Here is a 25,820-nt window from a genome sequence, read left to right as displayed (position 1 = left end):
AAATTAGAGGGAACATACTTTGCAAGTCCATGTCATTTTCTGCCTCAGGTCAGAAAAGCACAGCCTGAAATGATTGCCTTCCTCTCTCGCTGTTTATATATCTTGATATGTCTGGAGTGTGGCAGACCGTCACAAAACTTTTAACTAAATAGATATTTTAAAGTCCTACAAAGGTTCAATTCTTTGTCTTAAAGAAAAAAAAGGACTTGGATTTATATAGCGCCTTTCACGACCACCGAATGTCTCAAAGCGCTTTACAGCCAATGAAGTACTTTTGGAGTGTAGTCGCTGTTGTAATGTAGGAAACACGGCGGTCAATTTGAACACAGCAAGCTCCCACAAACAGCAATGTGATAATGACCAGATAATCTGTTTCTTTGTTATGTTGATTGAGGGATAAATATTGGCCAGGACACCAGGGATAACTCCCCTGCTCTTCTTCAAAATAGTGCCATGGGATCTTTAACATCCACCTGAGAGAGCAGACAAGGCCTTGGTTTAACGTTTCATCCAAAAGTCAGCACCTCCAACAGTGCAGCACTCCCTCAGCACTGCATTGGAGTATCGGCCTTGATTTTTGTGCTCCGACAGTGTAGCACTCTCGTCTCTGGGTCAGAAAGTTGTGGGTTTAAATCCCACTCCAGGGACTTGAGCACAAAAATCTAGCCTGACACTCCCAGTGCAGTACTGAGGGAGTGCTGCACTGTCGGAGGGCACCTTTCTGACCCAGAGGCGAGAGTGTTACCCACTGAGCCACAGCTGACACTGTAAGGAACTTGATAAAGAATGCTGGAATTTAGTTGATCTCAGGTTCTACATCAGGTGTGAACAGGATCAGGCTAGGCTGTGATCACTCCCCCCCCACCCCCCACATGTTGTTTGCAATCACTGTCTATACTCACAAACAAGGAATGGCCATTTGGTTAAGGTGCTGGAGGGCCCTTGGCAGCTGTGGAACTGCACCCGGGCAGGATTCAGCACCTTCAGGAGAGATGGCATGGAAAACGTACTGCAGAGTAAAAATAACTCGCACTGAAGTTGTATTGTGGCATTGCTCATTGGTCGTCCAATGTGCCAACAGAATGGCAGAGCGTGGATTCATGTCCGCATTGCTTGTAAGGGCGTGTTCCTCATCCCAGCTGCCAGAGGGCGCTGCATATGGAGACAAGGTGCATTCGCTAAAGGGAAAGAGAGAACACTGGGAAGTCCCTTCTTTTCAGAACATGTTGGTGCCTTTTAATGCAGTTTGCTGACGCATGATATCAGCAAAGGTCCAGGAGTTGATCATCTGCCCCCTCTTGGCCAAGGATTTTTACGTGGTGTAGGAGAGGATGAGAGAATAAAGGGAAAATGAGTAAAATAAAAATGGATATGGTTTCAGTAGAGATGAATTTGCATTAAGATTTTAATAATAATTGCTATAAAATGGGATAAGTTGGAGTGAGCTTCACGCTAAAGGATAACAAAGGTTTCCCCCCTCCCCTTCTCTCAATGTACTGGGTATAACTTCGAGGTCCTTGGTTCCAGCCATTGGACCATATAGAGCATCACAATCTACCCAACTTGGGCCTTCTCCCTATATCCACCTGCACAAAATTACCAGCAGGGGCCAAAGGTCATGGGATACTCATCAGAAGTGGGAACTGGCTGATTTTCCTCTTCTTCTGCTCTCCCAGGGGTATTGAGGTTAACTGTTACTGCCCAACTGCTGTGCCTAGCAGAAAGCCCAGCGCAGACCAGGAATCAATCCAGGGAGCGCCACAACGCAAAGGAGAAGCTGAATTTGTTTAGGTTAATCAACACACAGCGCCATTCTGTCATTTGTTAAGCATACAAAGGGACACATAGGGTACTGCATATTGAAAAGTTTGATACTTGACCAGTGCGTTAGATTGATCTGCCTTTATCATCATTATAGGCAGTCCCTCGAAATCGAGGAAGACTTGCTTCCACTCTAAAAGTGAGTTCTCAGGTGACTGTACACTCCAATACGGAAATTACAGTCTCTGTCTTAGGAATTCAATGAACCCCTTTTAGTCAGAAACCATTTTCCAGGCTTTTAACAACAAAACAACAACTTTAATTGATATAACACTTTTAATTAGTGTCAACCGTGGCTCAGTGGGCAGCACACTCGCCTCTAAGTCAGAAAGTTGCGGGTTTAAATCCCACTCCAGGGACTTGAACCCATAAATCTAGGCTGACACTCCCAGTGCAGTGCTGAGGGAGCGCTGCTCTGTCGGAGACGCCGTCTTTTAGATGAGACGTTAAACCGAGGCCCCGTCTGCTCCCTCAGGTGGAAAAGATCTCATGGCACTATTTCGAAGAAGAGCAGGAGAGTTATCCCCGGTGTTCTGGCCAATATTTATCCCTCAATCAACATAACAAAAAAAAAGAATTATCTAGTCATTATTACACTGCTGTTGTGGGAGCTTGCTATGCGCAAATTAGCTGCCGAGTTTCCCACACTACAACAGTAACTACACTTCAAAAAATATTAATTGGCTCTAAAGGGCTTTAAGACATCTGGTGGTCATCAAAGGCACTATATAAATCCAAGTCTTTCTTTTTCTTTCTTTAACGTAGCAAAACATCCCAAGAGCTGAACAAGAGCGATGTCACTAAAACACTGAGCCACAGAAGGAGATGTCAGGACAGGTGACCAAAACCTTGGTCAAAGAGGTAGGTTTTAAGGAGCATCTTAAAGGAGGAGAGAGAGGTAGAGAGGTGGATAGGCTTAGGGAGGGAGTTCCAGAGCTTGGGGCCTAGGCAACAGAAGGCCACCAAGGGTGGAGCGATTAAAATCAGGGATGCTCAAGAGGGCAGAATTGGAGGAGCATAGAGATCTCGGAGGCTTGTAGGGCTGGAGGAGGTTCATCATCATCAAAGGCAGTCCCTCAAAATCGAAGACCTGCTTCCACTCTAAAAGTGAGTTCTCAGGTGACTGTACAGTCCAATGCGGGAATTACAGTCTCTGTCACAGGTGGGACAGACGGTGGTTGGAGGAAGGGCGGGTGGGGAGTCTGGTTTGCCGCACGCTCCTTCCGCTGCCTGCGCTTGGTTTCTGCATGCTCTCGGCGATGAGACTCGAGGTGCACAGCACCCTCCCGGATGCTCTTCCTCCATTGGTGGTCTTTGGCCATGGACTCCCAGGTGTCGGTGGGGATATTGCACTTTATCAAGGAGGCTTTGAGGGTGTCCTTGAAATGTTTCCTCTGCCCACCTGGGGCTCGCTTGCCGTGTCGGAGCTCCGAGTAGAGCGCTTGCTTTGGGAGTCGTGTCGGGCATGCGAACAATGTGGCCCACCCAACGGAGCTGGTCGAGCGTGGTCAGTGCTTCAATGCTGAGAATATTGGCCTGAGCGAGCACACTGACATTGGAGGAGGTTACAGAGATAGGGAGGGGCGATTTGAATGATGGAGGGATTTGAAAACAAGGATGAAGATTTTAAAATTGAGGCGTTGTCGGACCAGGAGCTGGTGTAGGTCAGCGAGCACAGGGGTGATGCTTTGCTGTTGGCAATGGAAAGCTTGCCAGGTAAGTTTAAAATCTGTACGTTCAATTTTATGTAGCAGTAACAAGACAACGGTTTACGTAAGAACATAAGAAATAGGAGCAGGAGTAGGCCATTTGGCGTCTCAAGCCTGCTCCGTCATTCAATAAGATCTTGGCTGATCCAATCATGGACTACGGTCCACTTCCCTTCCCGTTCCCCATAACCCTTTACTCCCTCATCGTTCAAAAATCTGTCCATCTCCACCTTAAATATATTCAATGACCCAGTCTCCACAGCTCTCTGGGGCAGAGAATTCCATAGATTTACAACCCTCAGAGAAGAAATTTCTCCTCATCTCAGTTTTAAATGGGTGGCCCCTTATTCTGAGACTATGTCCCCTAGTTTTATTTTTCCCTATGAGTTGAAATATCCTCTCTGCATCCACCTTGTTGAGCCCCCTCATTATCTTATATGTTTCGATAAGATCGCCTCTCATTCTTCTGAACTCCAATGTGTACAGACCCAACCTACTCAACCTATCTTCATAATTCAACCCCCTCATCTCTAGAATCAACCTAGTGAACCTTCTCTAAACAGCCTCCAATGCAAGTATATCCTTCCTTAAATATGGAGACCAAAACTACACGCAGTACTCTAGGTGTGGCCTCACAAATACCCTATACAGTTGTAGCAGGACTTCTCTGCTTTTATACTCTATCCCCCTTGCAATAAAGACCAACCTTCCGTTTGCCTTCCTGATTACTTGCGGTACCTGCATACTAACTTTTTGTGTTTTATGCTCTCACAATCAGACCATGGCAGCGAGGAAGATTGAGAAGAAGGTTGGGGCGATGACGCAGCCCTGCTTGACCCAGAACTCATGTTAAGAGTGGAAGCAAGTCTTCCTCGACTCCGAGGGACTGCCAATGATGGTGGATCAGACCACAAGGCCCGCTCAATGAAGCATTTTCACAATCTTTAGCCACTTTTATATTGCACTACTGCTGTTGCATTCCCCGATAAGGGTCACCACATTACCGACTACAATGACCGGGACTTGCTGGGACCGGAAGACCCACTACAGCCGGTCTTTACATGCCTGGCTGCTTCAAAGGGTTAAGATCTAATGAAACACATTTTGGATAACACTTTGCCTTCTACCTTGGTAATTTCTTTCAGTACAGGTCCATGTTATGGAGCACGGTGCTTGTATCGTCTGCCCAAGCCTGATACCAGTTCCGAACTCAGTAAAGGTCCATGTTATGGAGCACGGTGCTTGTATCGTCTGCCCGAGCCTGATACCAGTTCCTAACTCAGTACAGGTCCATGTTATGGAGCCCGGTGCTTGTATCGCCTGCTCGAGCCTGATACCAGTTCCTAACTCAGTACAGGTCCATGTTATGGAGCACGGTGCTTGTATCGTCTGCCCGAGCCTGATACCAGTTCCTAACTCAGTACAGGTCCATGTTATGGAGCCCGGTGCTTGTATCGTCTGCCCGAGCCTGATACCAGTTCCGAACTCAAAAGCAAAATTAGTGCTGGAAATCTGAACTAGAAACACAAAATGCTGGAAGCACTCAGCAGCATCAGCGGAGAGAGAAACAGAGCAAGATCATCGACCTGAAACGTTAACTCTGCTTCTGTCTCCAGAGACGCTGTCTGGCCTGCTGTGTGGTGCCAGCATTTTCTGTTTTTATCCTGGCCCTGAGGTGAGCATGGTGGAGGTCAACGGTACAAATACTCAAACTTACACATACTCCCAGAAAAACACCTGTAAGCAGGCTGAGAATCAAAATCCCCCCCCCCCCACCCCCGCCACACACACACATCCCCTTCCTCCGCAGCCCCCCCCCCACCCCCACCACACACACACATCCCCTTCCTCCGCAGCCCCCCCCACCCCCACCACACACACACATCCCCTTCCTCCGCAGCCCCCCCCCCACCCCCGCCACACACACACATCCCCTTCCTCCGCAGCCCCCCCCCCCACCCCCGCCACACACACACATCCCCTTCCTCCGCAGCCCCCCCCCCCACCCCCGCCACACACACACATCCCCTTCCTCCGCAGCCCCCCCCACCCCCACCACACACACACATCCCCTTCCTCCGCAGCCCCCCCCCCACCACACACACACATCCCCTTCCTCCGCAGCCCCCCCCCACCCCCACCACACACACACATCCCCTTCCTCCGCAGCCCCCCCCCCACCACACACACACATCCCCTTCCTCCGCAGCGCCCCCCCACCACCCCCGCCACACACACATCCCCTTCCTCCGCAGCCCCCCCCACCCCCACCACACACACACATCCCCTTCCTCCGCAGCCCCCCCCACCCCCACCACACACACACATCCCCTTCCTCCGCAGCCCCCCCCACCCCCACCACACACACACATCCCCTTCCTCCGCAGCCCCCCCCACCCCCACCACACACACACATCCCCTTCCTCCGCAGCCCCCCCCCCCCCCACCACACACACACATCCCCTTCCTCCGCAGCACCCCCCCCCTCCCCCCCCCCCCCACCCTCCCCTGTTTTGTTAACCACTACAGCTAGGGATATCTATATTTCTGGAGCACGGGAGATTGTAAATGAAATGGGACATTTCATGAAAAGTCCCTGCCCATATCCCAAGGGAAGGTGTAATGTATGCACCTGTGAGTATGCTCACAGGTTTGTAGAGCTGTTGCCAGGGTGCCCCTGGAGATGGAGCACGCAGTGTCCACCGGTACACTCCCGGCCTTCCGTGAGAAGTGGGCGCCGGAGAGACTGGAGTGCATCATCACCCCCGGCAACCACATTTTAATTTGATTACTATTGCTTAAAGTTTAATTTGTTTAATTGTCGGTTTTAATGCCCCCCCCCCCCCCCCCTCACCTTTTAGTCAGGGGGCACTTGTATAATTTGTGTTTTAGTGCCCTCAAAAAAAAAATGGGGGCACTTGTTTGAAAATGTTTGGTGTGTCCCCCCCCCCCCCACTTTAATCAGGGGGCACTTGATTTATTGTTTTACAACCAAAATAGTTGTAGAGCTGTTGCCTGGGTGTCCCTGGAGATGGAGCATGCAGTGTCCATCGGTACGCTCGTGGCTTTCCGCGAGAGGTGGGCGCCGGAGAGACTCGAGTGCATCATCAACCCCGGCAACCAAATTTTAATTTGATTTAAGTTTTCTTTGAAGGTTAAATTGTTAATTTGTGGGTTTCTAGTGCCCTTGCCAAAAGTGAACATTTGATTTTACGTTCTACGACAAATAGTTGTAGAGCTGTTGAGTTGTGAGTGGCTTGGCCAGTCACATGATGTTCACGAGACTCAATAAAACCCCAGCCAGTTGGGTCAAGGTCATCCACGATGAGGCAGATGGTTATGAGCCTAGTGGATGAACTGGTAATGTGTAGTGTGATTGTTAAACCTTTGTTAATAAACCAACTAGTTATTAATAGTAATGTTTTGCTATGAATTCTTAAGCAAAGAACCCATGAAGCAAATACATTATCGTGAAAAGACCCTCAGTTGACAAAACAGGCTACTTAGCTGATGGGGTGAAAGTCTTTGAATGCTTGTGAGCATTTGATGCGGGAAATGATAAACTGTCCATAAACATAAGCTAGAACTTTACCTGCCTTGGTACCTTTCCTCCCCCAGCAATTGATGCTGCAAGGAATACTGAGGCTCAACTAGAAGTTGGCCCGAAAGGCTTATTTTGCTGAAGATGTTTGAGAATACAAGTGGACACTATCAATACAGAAAAGTAGGGAGGGGGGAGGAGGAGAAACGGGAGGGGAACATAAATAAATAACAAGCTGGACTAGGGCCGCGAGATCTGAATCGCCAACTATTTACGGTCAAAAACCCCACCTTAGCTCTGCTTCCCTTTTACTTTAACTTCATTCCACATGACTGCACCTCTGAAATCGTACCCCCTCGGGCAGCTGGACCGTGACCATGTGACTTCACTACTGCTGCATCTGCTCCGAACATTAATAAAAGAAAGACTTGCGTTTATATAGCACCCTTCACAACCTCAGAATGTCCCAAAGTGCTTTACAGCCAATGAAGTACTTTTTGAAGTGGAGTCACTGTTGTAATGGAGGAAATGTGGCAGCCAATTTGCACACAAGCAAACTCCCACAAACAGCAATGTGATAATGACCAGATAATCTGTTTTTGTTATGTTGATTGAGGGATAAATATTGGCCAGAACACCAGGGATAACTCCCCTGCTCTTCTTTGAAATAGTGCCATGGGATCTTTTACATCCACCTGAGAGAGCAGGCGAGGGCTCGGTTTAACGTCTCATCTGAAAGAAGGCACCTCTGACAGTGCAGCACTCCCTCAGTACTGCACTGGGAGTGTCAGCCTAGATTTTTGTGCTCAAGTCCCTGGAGTAGGACTTGAACACACAACCTTCTGACTCAGAGGCGAGAGTGCTAACCACTGAGCCACGGCTGACATGAGGCACTATTTCACTCGAGGTGGTGGGCTAAAAACATGACCACCAACATTGGCGCTGGGGTGAAGATATACCATGCTGTAATGCAGAGGACAGGCCTCGATTCTTCTGCAGGGAAGTTGAGCTCATTTTGTTTGATGTTTCAATGCTGTTGAGTGGTGTTGAGGATGAAAGTATGGGGGTGTAAGTACGGGGAAGAGTGGGCAACCTGCCAGGTCAGTATGACAACAGTATGCATTATTTGTGGGCTCTCCAGACCAAGTACAGGATGAGAAAAGCTATTTGACCCATGTCACTGGATCTTTCCCACAGATTATCTATAATCTAGCCTATGAGGGGCACAACTTTCCAAAAGTCCCTTCACTGATAGTTAAAATAACTTGTTAAATTAACTGGTTTTGATATGTAATCAAATGCGGCTGAGGTGCATCCCTTATTTGATTAGTCTTGTTGAGAACAGCTTTACATTGCCTGGGTATTTTGGCCCTGATTTTAACTCCAGTTGGATTCCCCGCTCAGGCCTGAGCTACAATGAAAGAAGGACCAAGTTGGCTCCCAGGCTCAGGAGAGCAGGTTAAAATTGCAGATGCTGCGATCAAGGCGGCTTTCAGACAGGTAAGTGCCAGGGAGATTTTAACTGTGGGTTCCAGTCCCACTCCAGAGACTTGAGCACTAAAATCTAGGCTGACACTCCAGTGCAGTGCTGAGGGAGAGCTGCACTGTCACAGATGCCGTCTTTCATATGAGACTTTAAACCGAGGCCTCTCAGGTGAACGTAAAAGATCCCGTGGCACTATTTCGAAGAAGAGCAGGGAGAGTTATGCCCAGTGTCCTGGCCAATATTTATCTCTCAATCAACATCACTAAAACAGATTATCTAGTCCTTATGCTGTTTGTGAGACCTTGCTGTGAGCAAATTTGCTGCCACGCGTTTTGTACATTACAACAGTGACTATACTTCAAAAAGTACTTCATTGGCTGTAAAGCACTTTGGGACAACCGGTGGTGATGAAAGGCACTATATAAATACAAGGTTTTCTTTCTTTCAATTACAGGCAGGGTTGGGTTGTGAAGAGGTCTTTATTTCTGATGTGGGTCGAGGGGTATACTTCTGCAGCTCACTCAGCACAGAGTGAATCTTTGTAGCTGGAATATTTCTGGCAGCAACCCCTCACAGCAGATAGACATTAACTGATTAAGTGTCATCATCATTATAGGCAGTCCCTCAGAATCGAGGCAGACTTGCTTCCACTCTTAATGTGAGTCCTTTGGTGGCTGAACAGTCCAATGCGAGAGCCACAGACCCTGTCACAGGTTGGACAGACATTCGTCGGGGGAAGGAGGGGTGGTACTGATTTACCACACGCTCCTTCCGCTGCCTGCGTCTGACCTCTTCACACTCGCAGCGTTGAGATTCGAAGAGCTGATTAAGTGTATGATTCAATCAATACCACCATGGGCACGATCGGAAATTAAGAAAAGAAAATGCTTCATAATGGCTAAAACCTTCCAGGCATGGCTTCTGAAGAATTTAGTTTTAAATCCTTGATTCCACAAAATCACCCAATCGAGTTGCCAAAATGGAGCTCCAGAGACAATACAACTCATTGATAGTCTATTCCATTTGGTGCTATTCTGCACTCCAGCTCATCCACGGAAAAAGCACAGCTTCAGATCAGCAAGCAGGATACCCTTGGTAAAATGTATCTGGCCCACTCTGTAATGGTTCAGTGAAACAGGAAGAATTGTCAAAATCGTTCACTCACCTGATATTTTGACGGGGCTTTGGAAACTCATCTGAACCTTCTGGATGGTGTCGTTTTTTAATACTTGGTCTACTGATGATCTTTCAAAGAAAGTGAGGACAACCTCTGACCTAGAATACTGAGTGAAGGGGCAGAACATGAATGCGTGAGATTGGATCAACCCAATTATTGTTAACAAAGTACTGCATTTATGTCATTTATTGAACTTATTTCCTCTCACTATTGTTGTCCTTATTTTCAAATCTCTCCGTGGCCTCGCCCCTCCCTATCTCTGTAATCTCCACCACCCCCACAACTCCCCGAGATGTCTGTGCTCCTCTAATTCTGGCCTCCTGAGAATCCCTGATTATAATCATTCAATCATTGGTGGCCATGCCGTCAGCTGTTTGGGCCCTAAGATCTGGAATTCCCTGCCTTAACCTCTCCGCCTCTCTTTCCTCCTTCAAGACGCTTCCTAAAACCTACCTCTTGGTCACCTGCGCTATTTTCTACTTATGCTGCTCGGTGTCAAATTTTTATCGCGTAATACTCCTGTGAAGCGCCTTCGGACATTGAAGGCGCTATATAAATACAGATTGACGTTGTTGTTGTTGTTAACATGCACGTCATTTTTGGATTGGCACAATTAATCACTTTAGGAATGCAGGGACTACTGTTATGCTGATAAATGTAACACGATGATATGTCAGCTATATCGCACAGACAACAGGTGGTTGAATGGCTGTGAATCTTTGTCTCTGGCGATCATGGTTGAATGAGTAATGTTGGCTCAGGTACTAAAACTCCCTGCTCATCTTTGAACAGAGGGTTGTGCGATTTTTAATTTCACTGGAACAGGCATATGGGCTCTTGGTTCAACGTCCCCTCTGAAGTCGCTCTCGTGCCTTTGTATATAATTGGTTACTATAATCCAATGAGTTTACGGCTTCCCCGATTTGTTTGGCTTGAATGCGTTTTCTCATTTGTGGTGATTATTTGTTATCCTATCTTCCACGGGTGGGTTGGTCTATTGTTCATTTAGCCTTCCCCTGCTTTTTAATGACTCCTTTGTGCACGTCAAGCTGAGGGAGATGAGAGCTGTGAACGGGACATTTTAAATATCCGACACTCCCAGGGCAGGTGTGACACAGTTAAATGCAGAGCAAGGTTCTCCGTATCCTGCCCCGACAATATACACCAGCCCCACCCTCAGGATAGCCACAACTGCACATTTCTCCATTTCCCACACCAATCACCCAAGTGGCCTCCCTGAGTGAGAGAGAATTAATACCAAACGCCCCTCGTTTTATTGTCAGGTGCTATTTTGCATTGTTTTGCAGCCCGTTTGGATCCCTTGAGATCTGTGGTAGCGATGCCAACCCATTTGTCTCTTGTTTACCCCCATGGGGGTAGATTTTCATCTGTACCTGCTGGGCTTCAAGCACAGCCTGGGCAGTACACTGAATGAAATATCAGATGGGAGAGGATCCCGCAGGATGTTCTCTCCAGTTAAATTAATTAATTTTAAGTATAAGAGCAAAGGCATCTTACTGCAATTATATACGGCCCTGGTGAGACCGCACCTGGAGTATTGTGTACAGTTTTGGTCTCCTTACCTAAGGAATGATATACTTGCCATTGAGGGAGTGCAACGAAGGTTCACCAGACATGATTCCTGGGATGGGGGGATTGTCCTATGAGGAGAGATTGAGTAGACTAGGCCTATATTCTCTAGAGTTTAGAAGAATGAGAGGTGATCTCATTGAAACATACAAAATTCTTACAGGGCTCGACAGGTAGATGCAGGGAGGATGTTTCCCCTCGCTGAGGAGTCTAGAACCAGGGGTCATAGTCTCAGAATAAGGGGTCAGCCATTTAGGACTGAGATGAGAAGAAACTTCTTCACTCAGAGGGTGGTGAATCTTTGGAATTCTCTACCCCAGAGGGCTGTGGAGGATCAGTCTTTGAGTATATTCAAGACAGAGATCGATAGGTTTTTGGATATTAAGGGAATCAAGGGATATGGGGATAGTGCAGGAAAGTAGAGTTGAGGCAGAAGATCAGCCATGATCTCATTGAATGGCAGAGCAGGCTCAAGGGGCAAAATGGCTTACTCCTGCTCCTAATTCTTATATTAAAAGGCAATGAGGCAGACTCTGCTACAGGTGACCAATTCCTCTCCCTCCTCATCTGATTTTCATCCCCGTGCTCCACCCAACTGCGTCTGTCTCTCCGTCGTGTTCTGCCCAAGGTCCTAACTCAAGTCTGACATGTGAGATTCTTGAGGTGCTTATTAAGGAGGAGTTGCTATCCTCACAGTTATTATCTTCGGAGTACCTTCTGACATGGCGGTACGTACAGTAATTCGATTTGCCTTTCTCTCAGCCTACCGCTGATGAAGATAAACATCATTACTCCTCATTATGGCACTATCCACTGCTTCTCAATCAGTTCATCTCCCTGCCCTTCTCCTAGCATTCCTGTATTCATGTTGGCTTCCACCTCTGTGAATATGCAGGCCATGTAGGACAGGGATATCTGATGTAATAGATTACAGAAAAGTTTGCCATTATGTTACCAATGAAATATTCATACATTCTACTGTTAAAGAACCTCTAATCATTCCTTCAAAAGAAATTGTATCATTTGCGTTGCAGAAAAAATAATACCTGTTTAATCATGAGTCCGACAATTCATAATACGTTCATGAGAATCAAACAATTTGATGAACTACTCTCACAGTTCCCTTCAATGCATTGGTGCCTTATCAGACACATTAAACTGGCTCTTTTATTTTGACCTCGTTCCATTCACCACTTTCACTCTATTTCATGTTCTAGAATTCCCCAGATTCTGGAACGGTCTCCATGGATTGGAAGGTAGCAAATGTAACCCCGATGTTCAGGAAAGGAATGAGAAAGAAAACAAGGACCTACAGGCCAGTTAACCTGATATCAGTAGTAGGGAAAAATGCTAGAATCCATTATTAAGGACGTGGTAACAGGGTACTTGGAAAATCAAAATAATGATTAGGCAAAGTCAACATGGTTTTATGAAAGGGAAATCGTGTTTGACAAATCTATTTGGGTTTTTTGAGGGCTTAACGAACAGCATAGATAAGGGGGAACCAGTGGATGTAGTATATTTGGATTTTCAGAAGGCATTCGATAAGGTGCCACACAAGAGGTTGTTACACAAGATTAGACAGGGCTCACGGGATTGGGGGTAATATCTTAGCATGGATTGAGCATTGGTTAACAGACAGAAAACAGAGTAGGAATGAACAGGTCATTTTCGGGATGGCAGGGTGTGGAGAGGAGTGTTAGGGTCTCAGCTATTTACAATCTATATCAATGACTTAGATGTGGGGTCTGAGTATAATATATCCAAGTTTGTTGGCAATACAAAGCTAGGTGGGAAAGTAAGCTGTGAGGAGGACACAAAGAGGCTGCAGAGAGATCTTGACCGATTAAGTGATTGGGTAAGAAGATGGCAGATGGAGAAGTGTGAAATCATCCACTTTGGTAGGAAGAATAGAAAAGCTAAATATTTTTTAAAAGGTGAGAGAGTAGTTAGTGTTGTTATTCAGGGGGATTTGGGGGTCCTTGTACATGAATTACAGAAAGTTAACATGCAAATACAAAAGCAATTGGAAAGGCAAATGGTATATTAGCCTTTCTTGCAAGGAGGTTGGAGTATAAGGTTGTAAGGAAATCTTGTTGGAATTATATAGGGCTTGGATGAGACCACACCTAAAGTATTGTGCACATTTTTGGTCTCCATACCGATAGAAGGATATACTTACCTAGAGGGGGTACAATGAAGGTTCACTTGATTGATTCCTGGGATGAGAGAGCTGTCCTATGAGGAGAGATTGAGTAGAATGGGCCCAAATTCTCTGGCGTTTAGAAGAATGAGAGGTGATCTCATTGAAACATATAAAATTCTTAGAGGGCTTGACAGGGTAAATGCTGAGAGGCTGTTTCACCTGGCTGGAGAGTCTAGAACCAGGGATCACAGTCTCAGGAGAAGGGGCTGGCCATTGAGGACTGAAATGAAGAGAAAGTTCTTCACTCAGAGGGTGGTGTATCTTTAGAATTCTTTACCTCAGAGGGCTGTGGATACCCAGTTTTGAGCATATTCAGGACTGATATCGATAGATTTTGGGCATTAAGGGAATCAAGGGATAGGGCGGGGAAAGTGGAATTGATGTAGAGTTCTAGTTGAATGGCGGAGCAGGCTCGATGGGTCATATGGCCTCCTCCTGCTCCTAATTCGTATGTTATTATGTTCACAACAATTAGCAGCAGAATTCTAAAATGTAAGGAAGTTGGTAAATTACTTTTCCAGATCTCACATGGTTGAAAGCATGGGAGTGTTTGGAAAGGTATGAAAGTGCATTCAGTACTCTGAGGGTAAGCAGCAGTTGGTAATAGTGAGTAACGTATAGCAATACATACTTTGCAGGGCAAGTTAATTATAATCTTCAGGACCTTCTCAATTTCATTCAGTCTCGCTTCTATGTCACGGGCTTCTCTCACTGCAACTAATCCTAGAAAAGATAAAGAGATAACATAAGAATTACAAAACAAATTGTTGCCAAATGCTATGCCTCCATTAATTTTAAGTCCGTGTAATCAATTGGCAACAACTTTGCAATAAATGAGCTTGGGTAAGGACATTGAGTATTAAATGTAGAAACCTTAGGATCAGGAAAAGGCCATTAAGCCCAAACAAGCCTCTTTTTTCACTGATCGGACCCATCAACCTGCTTTCTTATCATGTCCCTCAATGACTTCTCCCTGCAGAGACACAGCCAACTGTTTCTTCAACCCATTCATAATGGCCTTTCCCACTAACTTATTCCAAACACTTTATTATCCTTTGGCATAAGTAGCTACAGGAGCTCCTGCTGTACTGACTGACTGACGTGCATTACCATAGCGCCTTTCACGACCACCAGACGTCTCAAAGCGCTTTGCAGCCAATGAAGTACTTTTGGAGTGTAGTCACTGTTGTAATGTAGGAAACGCAGCAGCCAATTTGCACACAGCAAACTCCCACAAACAGCAATGTGATAATGACCAAATAATCTGTTTTTGCTATGCTGATTGAGGGATAAATATTGTCCAGGACACTGGGGATAACTCCCCTGCTCTTCTTCGAAATAGTACCATGGGATCTTTTACGTCCACCTGAGAGAGCAGACGGGGCCTCGGTTTAACGTCTCGCCCGAAAGACGGCACCTCTGACAGTGCAGCACTCCCTCAGCACTGCACTGGGGTTATCCCTGGTATCCTGGCCAATATTTATCCCTCAATCAACATCAGTAAAACAGATTATCTGGTCATTATCACATTGGTGTTTGTGAGAGCTTGCTGTGCTCAAATTGGCTGCCGCGTATCTCACATTACAACAGCGACTGCACTTCACAGAGTACTTCATTGGCTGTAAAGCACTTTGTGACGTTTGGTGGTCGCGAAAGATACTATATAAATGCAAGTTTCTTTCTTTTATATTGGGCACATTATAGATTAGCTAAAATGTCTTTATTTTTGGTGGAGGAACTTGAGGCATTAAAATAAATTTAAAGAGAAGATTGACTGGAATTTAATGATACGTCACTTATAACACCTCTGCCCGACTGCTAAACACCGGTATAAGAACAACCGGTTTCAGTTCTCTATTGAACCGACTTCCCCGACCATCCCCGATTGGGGAACTGAGTCGTGACCACATCCGAGAAATTTAAACCAGCTGCATTATAAGTTATTAAAGAGGCAGCATTTCATGAAAAATCATTCAGAAATCTTTAATCGCTGCTTTCAAGTCACAGCACAACATAAACGGCATCAAAACACATCATGACAAAAAACGCCACACATTTTCTTCCCTAAATAATAAAAGGCCATCCTTTTTATCGGAGGAATAGCGCCCCTTTAAAATGAAACATCTTTGCTGTTGGAATCGCTTCCCTATTTCTAAGTTTAGTTCTGTGGGGATTTTTAAGACGGCAGCTAATTATCTCAGGAAACAGGCAGAAGCCACCACATAAAATAATGAAAATATTAATGCGCTCCTGGTGTGTAACACTCGATTGTAAAATTCTTACCCTTGGTTTCAAATCCCTCCATGACCTCACTCCGCCCTATCTCTGCAACATCCTCCAACCCTACAAGCCTCCAAGATCTCTGATCACTGGTCTTTTGCACATCCCCGGTTTTAATCGTTCCACCATTGACAGCCATGTTTAGGCCCTAGGCCCTGGAACTCCTTCCCTCTTTCCTCCTTTAAGATGCTCCTTAAAACCCACCTCTTTGACCAAGCTTTTGGTCACCTGTCCTAATACCTCATGTGGCTCGGTGTCCAAGTTTGTCTGGTACCCCTTCTGTGTAGCGCCTTGGGACGTTTTATGATATTAAAGGCGCTACATAAATGCAAGTTGTTGTTTAGACAGTTTTCCCTAAAAAAGTCAAATTGAAGTCATCTTAAAAATGATCGTAAAATTATTTTGATCTATTTTGTGCTACATCCATGGTATGAATAAAATATCGACGGTGAACACACGCCACAGTGTAAAATGGTCAAAGATTTTATTTGCTCAGCCCCACACGTCGGGACGAATATTTGGGTCATCTGCGTTGCGTTTTTCGCCCCGGAGTGGCGGCAATGGCGGCGGGTGAGGTGTTGTGGCCGGACAGTTAGCCTCCAGCGCCCCGCGGCGATCCTCGGGTCCGGTTTTGCGGCGACACGGAGCAGCACCGCCCGGAAGAGCTGCGCCCGGTGTGCAACGTCCCTGGTTGTGACACCGGCGCGAACTTTGACTCCCGCCCGACCCGTACGCCCTGAAGCACAGCCCGCAGTGAACGCGTGGGAAATCAGGCAGTCCAACGATACCGACTGCAGAGAGTAAGTGTGATTGTTTTTTTTTCTTTTAATTTCTTTTTGCGGGGTTGTGGTGACATGAGCATTGTTTTGGGAATGTTTTTGTGGTGATTTGTTTAGGTTTTTTCCCCCCTCAGGCGTCTCTCGGAGCGCTCCCGGCCCGGCTCTTTAGCTCGGGAGTTTCCCATGGGCAACGCCCTAAAAGAGGTGTACAACTCCTCCCTTAGCGCTGCGCCCCCTGACTCGGGGGGGAAAGTGGGGAGGGGGGAGGGGGACGGAGAACATAAGAACAGGAGTAGGCCATTTGGCCCCTCGAGCCTGCACTGCCGTTCAATAAGATCATGGCTGATCTGATCTTGGCCTAAGCTCCACTTTCCTGCCTGTTCTCCATAACCTTTGACTCCCTTATCGTTCAAGAATCTGTCTATATTCAATGACTCAGCCTCCACAGCTCTCTGGGGTAGAGGATTCCAAAGATTTATGAACCTCAGAGAAGAAATACCTCCTCATTTCCATTTTAAATGGGCGACCCCTTATTTTTAAACTATGTTCCCTAGTTCTAGATTCCCCCACGAGGTGGAAACATCCTCTCAGCATCTACCCTGTCAAGCCCCCTCAGAATCTTATATGTTTCAATGAGATCACCTCTCATTCTTTTAAACTCCAACGAGTACAGGCCCAACCTGCTCAACCTTTCCTCATAAGACAACCCCTTCATCCCAGGATGCAACTCAGTGAACCTTCTCTGAACTGCCTGCAATGCAAGTATATCCCTTCGGAAAATAAGGAGACTAAAACTGTATGCAGTACTCCAGATGTAGTCTCACCAACCCCTGTCAAACATTCCTAGCTTCAGGTGCTCTTTTAAAAATGGAACACTTGCACGGATTCATGGTTCACTTTAAGACATTTTTAGTTATTAATCTCCAATTCTGCTGATTTAATTTGTGTGTATTTTTTTGTTGTGATTTGGGATAACATTCTGATAGATATCAGATCTTCGCAGTGAGCGAACACACTCACCTGGTTGTTCGTATTTTAAGACCTTACTAAAATTTATTAAATGAAAACTACCCTTGGCTGTCCGCATCAGCGTAAAGTTAACTTTACATTGTAAATATGAAAATAAACTTGTAGTAAATAAAATGGTTTATCGTCTGTTTAAGAATGAGTTGCATAAATTAAACATTCAACTCATGCAAGTTTGTTCAGAAGTGCACAGGACAGTTATACAATTGTACGTTGTAGTAAGACTTTTATACTCCATGGGCAGGTCATCATCATCATCATAGGCAGTCCCTCGAACGAAGATGACTTGCTTCCACATGAGTTCACAGATCTTTCAATGAAGGACCCGATGTTCCAGTTCTGAACTCCAGGGGTGGAAGATGCCTGTGCGTGGATTTTTTTAACGTGTGGTGACCGTTGCATACCAGCCACCACAGGGATTTGACAGAGCTCGGCCTTTATCCAGTGGCAAGGGTTAACCAGGACGACTGGAGACCTGCTCTGCTGATGGGTGGCATGCTGACGTACCCACGGAACATGAGTGAATCAACTCTTTCAGGAGCGAAGGGAAGAATGGGAGGGGAGGGAATGGGAGGGGAGGAAGATTTATATCCAACCTTTTGTTAGTCCAAATCTGGAAGTATTTCATGTTGGATACAAAAGTGGAAACGTGTTCTATTCCCTAGTATTGGCATCCCTTATGATTCCCTCTCCTCTCTACTCGAAAAAAAGAGCATAAATATCGAGCTGAAATGTGTTCGAAGGTCTATCTGAACACTATCTGATTATGCCTGTCAAACTCAATTGCACCACAGTGCACAGGTTAGCTAAGCAATTGATTTTTCATCGCAGGGTCACTTGACCAAAATACTTTACAAGTGACTCATACAAGCAGTCTTGTCATTAGTAGGCTCACAAGGAGACGAGCACTTGCTGCATTCACCATATCGTTCGATCCGGCAACCCACAGCAGAGTGTTAAAAGGACCAATGCCAGCTGGCATTTCTGGCTTGCAGTCTGGAAATTGCTGCGTATAAACACGACTGTTGATCTGCACCAGGGCAGATGACGTGGAGCCATGAGTCCAAAGTGTTCTTTGTGATGTAGCTGAAGTATTTCAAAGTGCAATCATCATTTACAAGCTTCTAATTAATGGTGGCTTGTTTAAAGGGTCATTATTGCCTCCTCGGTGGTACTTTCTGACGGGCTCACCAGGAAGTGGCTGCTGTAAAAAATGACCATGTTCATTTGTAATTCCTAAAATTTCTATTTTGTTTGACATAAAAACTAAAATAATTCAAAGATAATTGGGCTAGAAATTCGGTGGGAGAGCGGCCCTGGCGAGGGTCGGATCAGGGGCGATAAAGGGGTTTGTAGCCGTGAGCTCAATCTCAGTGTGCCGGGTACCGACGGCGCTGAGCAGTATCGCCCGGGAGCCGGTATCGACTGGCGATGTTGTGTTTTGCGCTGAACCCTTGGCGCCCCGCAGTGACACCGCCAGAGAAAGTTGCCGAGCAGAGCTGTCCCGGGGGGCTAAGGGAAGGAATGAGCGCACGAGGTAAGCGTGAGTGATTTTATTTTTCATTTTTTTTTTGTGATTTACCTTTATTTGGGGTGAGTACTGTACAGGAAATGTTTTTTGTTCCGATTTTTTTCTTTGCAGGGTGGCCTCTCTTCAGGCGCTACGAAGCCAGCTCTTTAACACGGGATATTTGGTTGCTCACCGGGCCTAGCGCCCCAAGAGAAGCGTGGAGCGCCTCCCTTAGCGCTCCGCTCCACTCTCGGTAGGCAACCACTGAATTTGTTGACTGCCGACGCAAACCATTTCCCAACACTAAATTTATCCACCGGCCGACATTAACGCCTTGAAAAACCGTCAACCCAATTTCCAGCCCAATGAGTCAACATTATGGCTGTTGAGTAAACACAATTAAAAGATTGAAGCCCAGTTTTATCCCCTGCTCAACCGCTCGTGTGAGAATGAGACATGCAGGGGAGTTAAACTAAGGCCAGCATTCGCGCCACACTCCCACTGTTAAACATAGAAACATAGAAATTAGATGCAGGAGCAGGCCATTTGGCCCTTCAAGCCTGCACCGCCATTCAATAAGATCATGGCTGATCATTCAACCTCAGTACCCCTTTCCTGCTTTCTCTCCATACCCCTTGATCCCTTTGGTCGTAAGGGTCATATCTAACTCCCTTTTGAATTTATCTAACGAACTGGCCTCTGGACTCTGGGAGACGGAATCACCAGCCGCAGGCTGGCCAAGTCCTGATAAATATGTAAAAGCCAAGGTCTTATGACGCAAATAAAGTACTGAGGCAATTTCAACATGCAGTCACTCGAGTCTCGGCCCGTGCCAAAGAAAGCTGGTGGCAAACAGGATCGGGGATCCAGAGAAGGTCCCAGAGGAAAAGCTTTCTCGATTTAAAAAAAAAATATGATTTACTTGAGTGCCAGGAGGAGCAGGAGTGAAATCCCACCCGTCCATTGCCCAGGTAGTGGCACAAACTGTGTTCCCTAGCCACCAACTCCATCCCTCTCCCTACCATTTGTCTGAGGCTGAACAACACTGTTCACAACCTCGGTGTCATATTTGACCCTGAAATGAGCTTTCAACCACATATCCGCATAACTAAAACCGCCTATTTCCACCTCCGTAACATCACCTGTCTCCACCCTTGCCTCAGCTCTTCTGCTGCTGAAGCCCACATCCATGCCTTTGTTACCTCTAGACTTGACTACTCCAACGCACTCCTAGCTGGCCTCCCACATTCTACCCTATGTCAACTAGAGGTCATCCAACACTCGGCAGCCCATGTCCTAACTCGCACCAAATTTCGCTCACCCATCAGCCCTGTGCTCGCCGACCTACATTGGCTCCTGGTTAAGCAACGCCTCGATTTCAAAATTCTCAGCCTTGTTTACAAATCCCTCCATGGCCTCATCCCTCCCTATCTCTGTAATCTTCTTCAGCCTCACAACCCACCAAGGTGTCTGTGCTCCTCAAATTCTGCCCTCTTGAGCATCCCTGATTATAATCCCTCAACCATTGGTGGCCGTGCCTTCAGCTGCCTAGGCCCCAAGCTCTGGAGCCCCTTCCCTAAACCTCTCCGCCTCTCTACGTCTCGTTCCGCCTTTAAGATGTTCCTTAAAACCGACCTCTTTGACCAAGCTTTTGGTCATCTGCCCTAATTTCTTCTTATGTGGCTCGGTGTTAAAATGTATCTGTTTTGTCTTAAAACACTCCTGAGAAGTGCCTTGGGATGTTCTATTACATTAAAGGTGCTATGTAAATATAAGTTGTTGTTGTTGTAGTGATTCCCGCAGGGAGACATGGGAATGAGGCCCGGGAGTTAAAATCTCTCTGCGTCCCCTTGCACACCACACTCACGCCCCACATTAAAAGCAGGGCTTCATAAAAACTATGATTGCGGTGAATGGTGTTTTGTTTTTGCTCTATCTAGATATAACTATTGTTTGAATAATGAGAGTCATTGAGCCTGACTGATCCGGGGACAAATTACAATTAGTAGAGATATTGGAGGCAATTGTACAAGCTCGTTTTCTGGGGAATAGCTTTTCCTGACAGGACCACTTATTCGACCACATAATCTAGACTGACACTCCAGTGCAATACTAAGGGAGTGCTGCACTGTCGGAGGTGCCGTCTTTTAGATGAGATGTTAAATCGAGGCCCCGTCTGCACTTTCAGGTGGACATAATAGATGTCACGCCATACTCGAAGACGAGCAGGGGTGTTCTCCCAGTGTCCTGGCCAACATACAGCCCTCAACCGACACCTAAAGCAGATGACCTGTTCATTTATTTCATCGCTGTTTGTGGGAGCTTGCTGGGCACAAATTGGCTGCCAGGCTTCCTACATTACAACAGTGACTACACTCCAAATTGGCTGTGAAGTGCTGTGGGATGTCTGGTGGCCGTGAAAGGCGCTATATAAATGTAAATTCTTTCTTTCTGCTTTCTTCTATTGGCAATTCAGGTGCAGAGGTCTGTGCACCCGATTAATGCCCCACATCGTTCTCTGTAACTCGCAATATCAGCACTTATAAGTTGGAATATTATCTATTAACTTATATTGCTAATAGTGTGTATCACAGAGCATTCATCAAATCACTTTCATTAAATCATAGAGGTATATTTTCTGCCCACAGTTCTAAGGGCGAACTCCAATCTGGAGTCCTTTATGATTGACAGCTCAGTGAATAGTGGCACCAACTAACTGTCTTAAGGTGCTTAGAGACAAGGGAATCTCTGTCTCAGTAAAAAGAAAGACTTGCATTTATATAGCACCTTTCATCAGCACTGGTGTTGCAAAGTGCTTTACAGCCAATGAAATACTTTTTAAGCATGTAGTCACTGTTGTAATGTGGGAAACGCGGCAGCCAATTTGCACACAGCAAGCTCCCACAAACAGCAATGTGATAATGACTAGATAATCTGTTTTTGTTATGTTGATTGAGGGATAAATATTGGCCAGGACACTGGGGAGAACTCCCCTGCTCTTCTTTGTGCCTTGGGATCTATTATGTTCATCTGAGAGTGCTGACGGGACCTGGGTTTAACGTCTCATCCGAAAGATGGCACCTCTGACAGTGCAGCAGTCCCTCAGCACTGCACTGGGAGTGTCAGCCTGGATCTTGTGCTCAAGTCTCTGGAGTGGGACTTGAACCCACAACCTTCTGACTCAGTCAAGGGTGCTACAAACACACGGGTGTAGAATGGTCTTTGATTTTGAGGCCAACTTAAAAAGACTGTCTATATTTTTAAAGCCTGAGCCAACTCGGCTTCAAAGAGCTAAACTAGATCAAGTAGCCCTCGGTCTTAATGCTAATCCTCAGAAAGCAAGGTCCGGCCTTATAATTTTCATAAACATAGAATTACATCAAACGTGCAGCACAGAAACAGGCCACTGGACCCAACGGTCAGTGTTGGTGTTTTTGCTCTGCACGGGCCTCCTCCCACCTGACTTCATCTCACCCCGTCAGCAAAACCTACTATTGCTTTCTCGCTCGAGTGTTTATCTAGCTTGCCCTTAAATGCCTCTACGCTATTCGCCTCAACTACTCCCTGTGGTAACGAGTTCCACATTCGAACTACTCTCTGGGTAAAGAAGTTTCTCTGACATGGTACTGGTGCAGCAAACCTTGTTGAGAAGCAGAGAAAGTCAGAGAGAAACTTCCCGATTTCCATGTTTAACTGCGCATGTACGAAGTTGCTGTCCGATTTACTCCATATTAATGGTGGGCACTGAGAGCTCCAGTGTTATTCCTATCTCAAAATCTGGGCCATTGCGTCTCACTGATAAACTGAAGGGTGTATGAGATTATATGTTCAAATTGTATACTGTTCATTAATGTAAATGAATCAACTATTGGTCCTAACCCTTCACTTCATCTCAGTAGAATGCAGGATAGACGCACCAACATCAGTGTCCTCGCTCAGACCAACATCCCCAGCATCGAAGCACTGACCACACTCGATCAGCTCCACTGGACGGGCCACATTGTCCACATGCCCGATACGAGACTCCCAAAGCAAGCGCTCTACTCAGAACTCTGACACGGCAAGCGAGCCCCAGGTGGGCAGAGGAAACGCTTCAAGGACACCCTCAAAGCCTCCTTGAAAATATTTAACATCCCCCACCGGCGTCTGGGAATCCCTGGCCCAAGACCGCCCAAAGTGGAGGAGAAGCATCCGGGAGGGCGCTGAACACCTCGAGTCTCTTCGCCGAGAGCAAGCTGAAGCCAAGCGTAGACGGCAGAAGGAGCACGCGCGGCAACCCAGGCCTCCCATCCACCCGTTCCTTCAACCACCGTCTGCCCCACCTGTGACAGAGACTGAAGGTCCCGCATTGGACTCTTCAGGCACCTGAGAACTCATTTTTAGTGTGGAAGCAGGTCATTCCTCGACTCCGAGGGACTGCCGATGATGATGATGAGAGTGCTCGCTCAGATCAGCTCCTCTCAGCAGAGGAGAATTCATGTGGCAGCAGGTGCTGTATTTCAGCAGCCGGGATGTAGAGTAAGGATTCTGTGTTACGATTCTCAGGGTCATGCTATCATTTATGTAGATATTGGCCAGAAAAGGATGTACTCCCGATCATAGAGGACGTAGGATCTCTTTAAGGAAGTGATTGGTGATGCTGAACCCGAGAGGTTATCCAGTGTGGAAACCCAAAAACTGTGATGCCAGATTTAACCACTTTAGTATCCCCACAAAAAACTGGGTATTATGATGCTGCAGCCAGGATAGGAGCCAGATTGAGTAGCGTAAACGTGGGGAGATGGTTCACAAAAGTGGTCTCACCGAATCCAAACTAAAAAAGCATCGGATTAAGAGCAGCTTTAGATGGTGGGAAACATTTCCATTACATTGGGCCTGCAACGTGCCTTAGCCACAAATCAAAAGAGCACCCCCTACTACACTAGTCTGATGTTTTCACTTCCTAAAACTATTATTAGTATGGCCTTCCTGAGAGAGGTTGCAAACTTATTGCGGTTATACCTAGTTTTGTCCCAGAATTTAGATCACAATTGTCCAATGTAACCCTCTTTCTTCTAAAGTGATGAATAATGCTCAGGTGGAACGTTACCAAGCCTTACCGTTACCTTGAATGGTGAATGTGGCTCACTTTAGCAACACCACATTGAGATCAATCTTCAGATCATCGCATTTTTACTGACCATTTCATTCCTCTTTTGGCGCCACCCCGTATTTTCTTCAGAGATTTTTTTGCAAGTTACTAAACTGTTCCACCAATCAATTTTTTGCTATGTGCCAGATTAACATCTCAATCAACTGTGGAAGCTCACAATGCCGTTTGAGTGTAGTCCCCGGGGTAAGTTGGGCTTCTGTTCCATCTTCTCTTACGCACACACGCATTTTCTCTTTCCTTCTCCTCCCCAAAACACATGGACCATGCAGTTGTGTGAGTGCCAGCACTGACCTCCACCATCTCCCTCTTGCCCCCCCCCCCGCGATCGGACCTCCTCACCCACCATCTGCTCCCCCCCCCCGATCACGTTCTACTCCCCCGACCACCATCCTCACCTTCCCCCGCCCGTGATCGGAGGCCCCCTCCACCACCACCATCTGTTCCCCCCGACCAGGCCTGCTGTCAGGCGGGAACCCCGGAGAGAAAAAAATCGAAAGATATTCGGGAATCCCGCACTACCTGACCTGCTGAGTGTCGCCAGCATTTTTGTTTTTATTCAAATGAGAGCGGGACCTGTTTCTGGCTGGGACGGCCAACACCTCTTGCAGAAGGTAGGTACTGCAGGGAATTCAGGGCCACAGTGATCTCCTGGACTAGTTTTGATCGCCTAGATGGGTCACAGAGGAATTTCCCAGATTTTTTTCACCAAATGGGCCTGGGTTTTTAATCTCTCTCTGGAGATCACATGGTTTCAGGTGGGGTGGGGAGTGTATATGTTGCCATGTAAAGGGTGTCGCAATTGTGGGGGTATCGCAAGGGGCGGGGCTTGTGCCCCCCAGGGGGCGGGGCTGAGCCCGGATATCCCGCACTGAGCATGTGCGGGTGGCGGCAACAGTTGGTGGAGACGGGATGATGTCGGACAGGAGACGGTCGATTGTTGGCGCAGGGCAGGAATTGGACCCGCGAGGAATTGGGCTGGTGAGCTTCATTCATCATGGGCCACCGCAACCTGTGAGAGACTACCACCACAGGTCGGAGCTGGAGCTGGAGCGCCGGGCCCTGGAACATCATGGCGGAGGTGCGGCGAATGAGGGTACGGGGCCCAGAAGAGCCGAGGGCCCAGGGGCAGCACGGACCAGCCCACACTGCGCTATGTGTGCACACTAGGTCCGTGCAGCAGAGCAGGTCTCCAGTCGTCCTGGTTAATCCTTGCCACTGGATAAAGGCCTAGCTCTATCAAGCCTGTGTGGTGGCTGGTGTGCAACGGCCACCGGCATCTTCCACACCCTCAACTGGAGTTCAGGACTGGAACATCGGGTCCTGTCGGTCATTGTTTACATGTTCGTATGCTCTTATCTACACACCTGCACTTTCCAGCAGTTTTGTAGGAAAGTGATCAGGAGTGGGAACATTCCTCTCTCTCGCCCGGGCGATGTGAGGGTAAGTGCAGCAGCTGTACTGCTGCTCTGGCTATGATCAACTGACTCAAGCACAGAACACAGGATGAACTTGTGACCTCCCAACCATTATTGCTCAGTACCAA

At 46.8% G+C, this 25,820-nt stretch overlaps 1 protein-coding gene across 1 annotated transcript in view; it reads right to left on the bottom strand.

Moving 5' to 3' along the window:
• The window catches only part of LOC139263755 (PX domain-containing protein 1-like), a 78,804-nt gene that overhangs the window by 34,330 nt on the left and 18,654 nt on the right, over positions 1 to 25,820 (bottom strand). Inside the window, exons 2-3 of the mRNA XM_070879803.1 lie at positions 14,162 to 14,253; positions 9,723 to 9,840 (exon numbers count right to left, since the gene is read on the bottom strand). Coding sequence (XP_070735904.1) covers positions 9,723 to 9,840; positions 14,162 to 14,253 — 210 coding nt within the window. The remainder of the gene's footprint in view (positions 1 to 9,722; positions 9,841 to 14,161; positions 14,254 to 25,820) is intronic.

This window comes from Pristiophorus japonicus, chromosome 5, assembly GCF_044704955.1.
Source record: "Pristiophorus japonicus isolate sPriJap1 chromosome 5, sPriJap1.hap1, whole genome shotgun sequence".
In the NCBI taxonomy this organism is placed as follows: Eukaryota; Metazoa; Chordata; class Chondrichthyes; family Pristiophoridae; genus Pristiophorus; species Pristiophorus japonicus.
The sequence above is the reverse complement of the archived record's forward strand: the minus strand, read 5'-3'. Positions and strand labels throughout refer to the sequence as shown.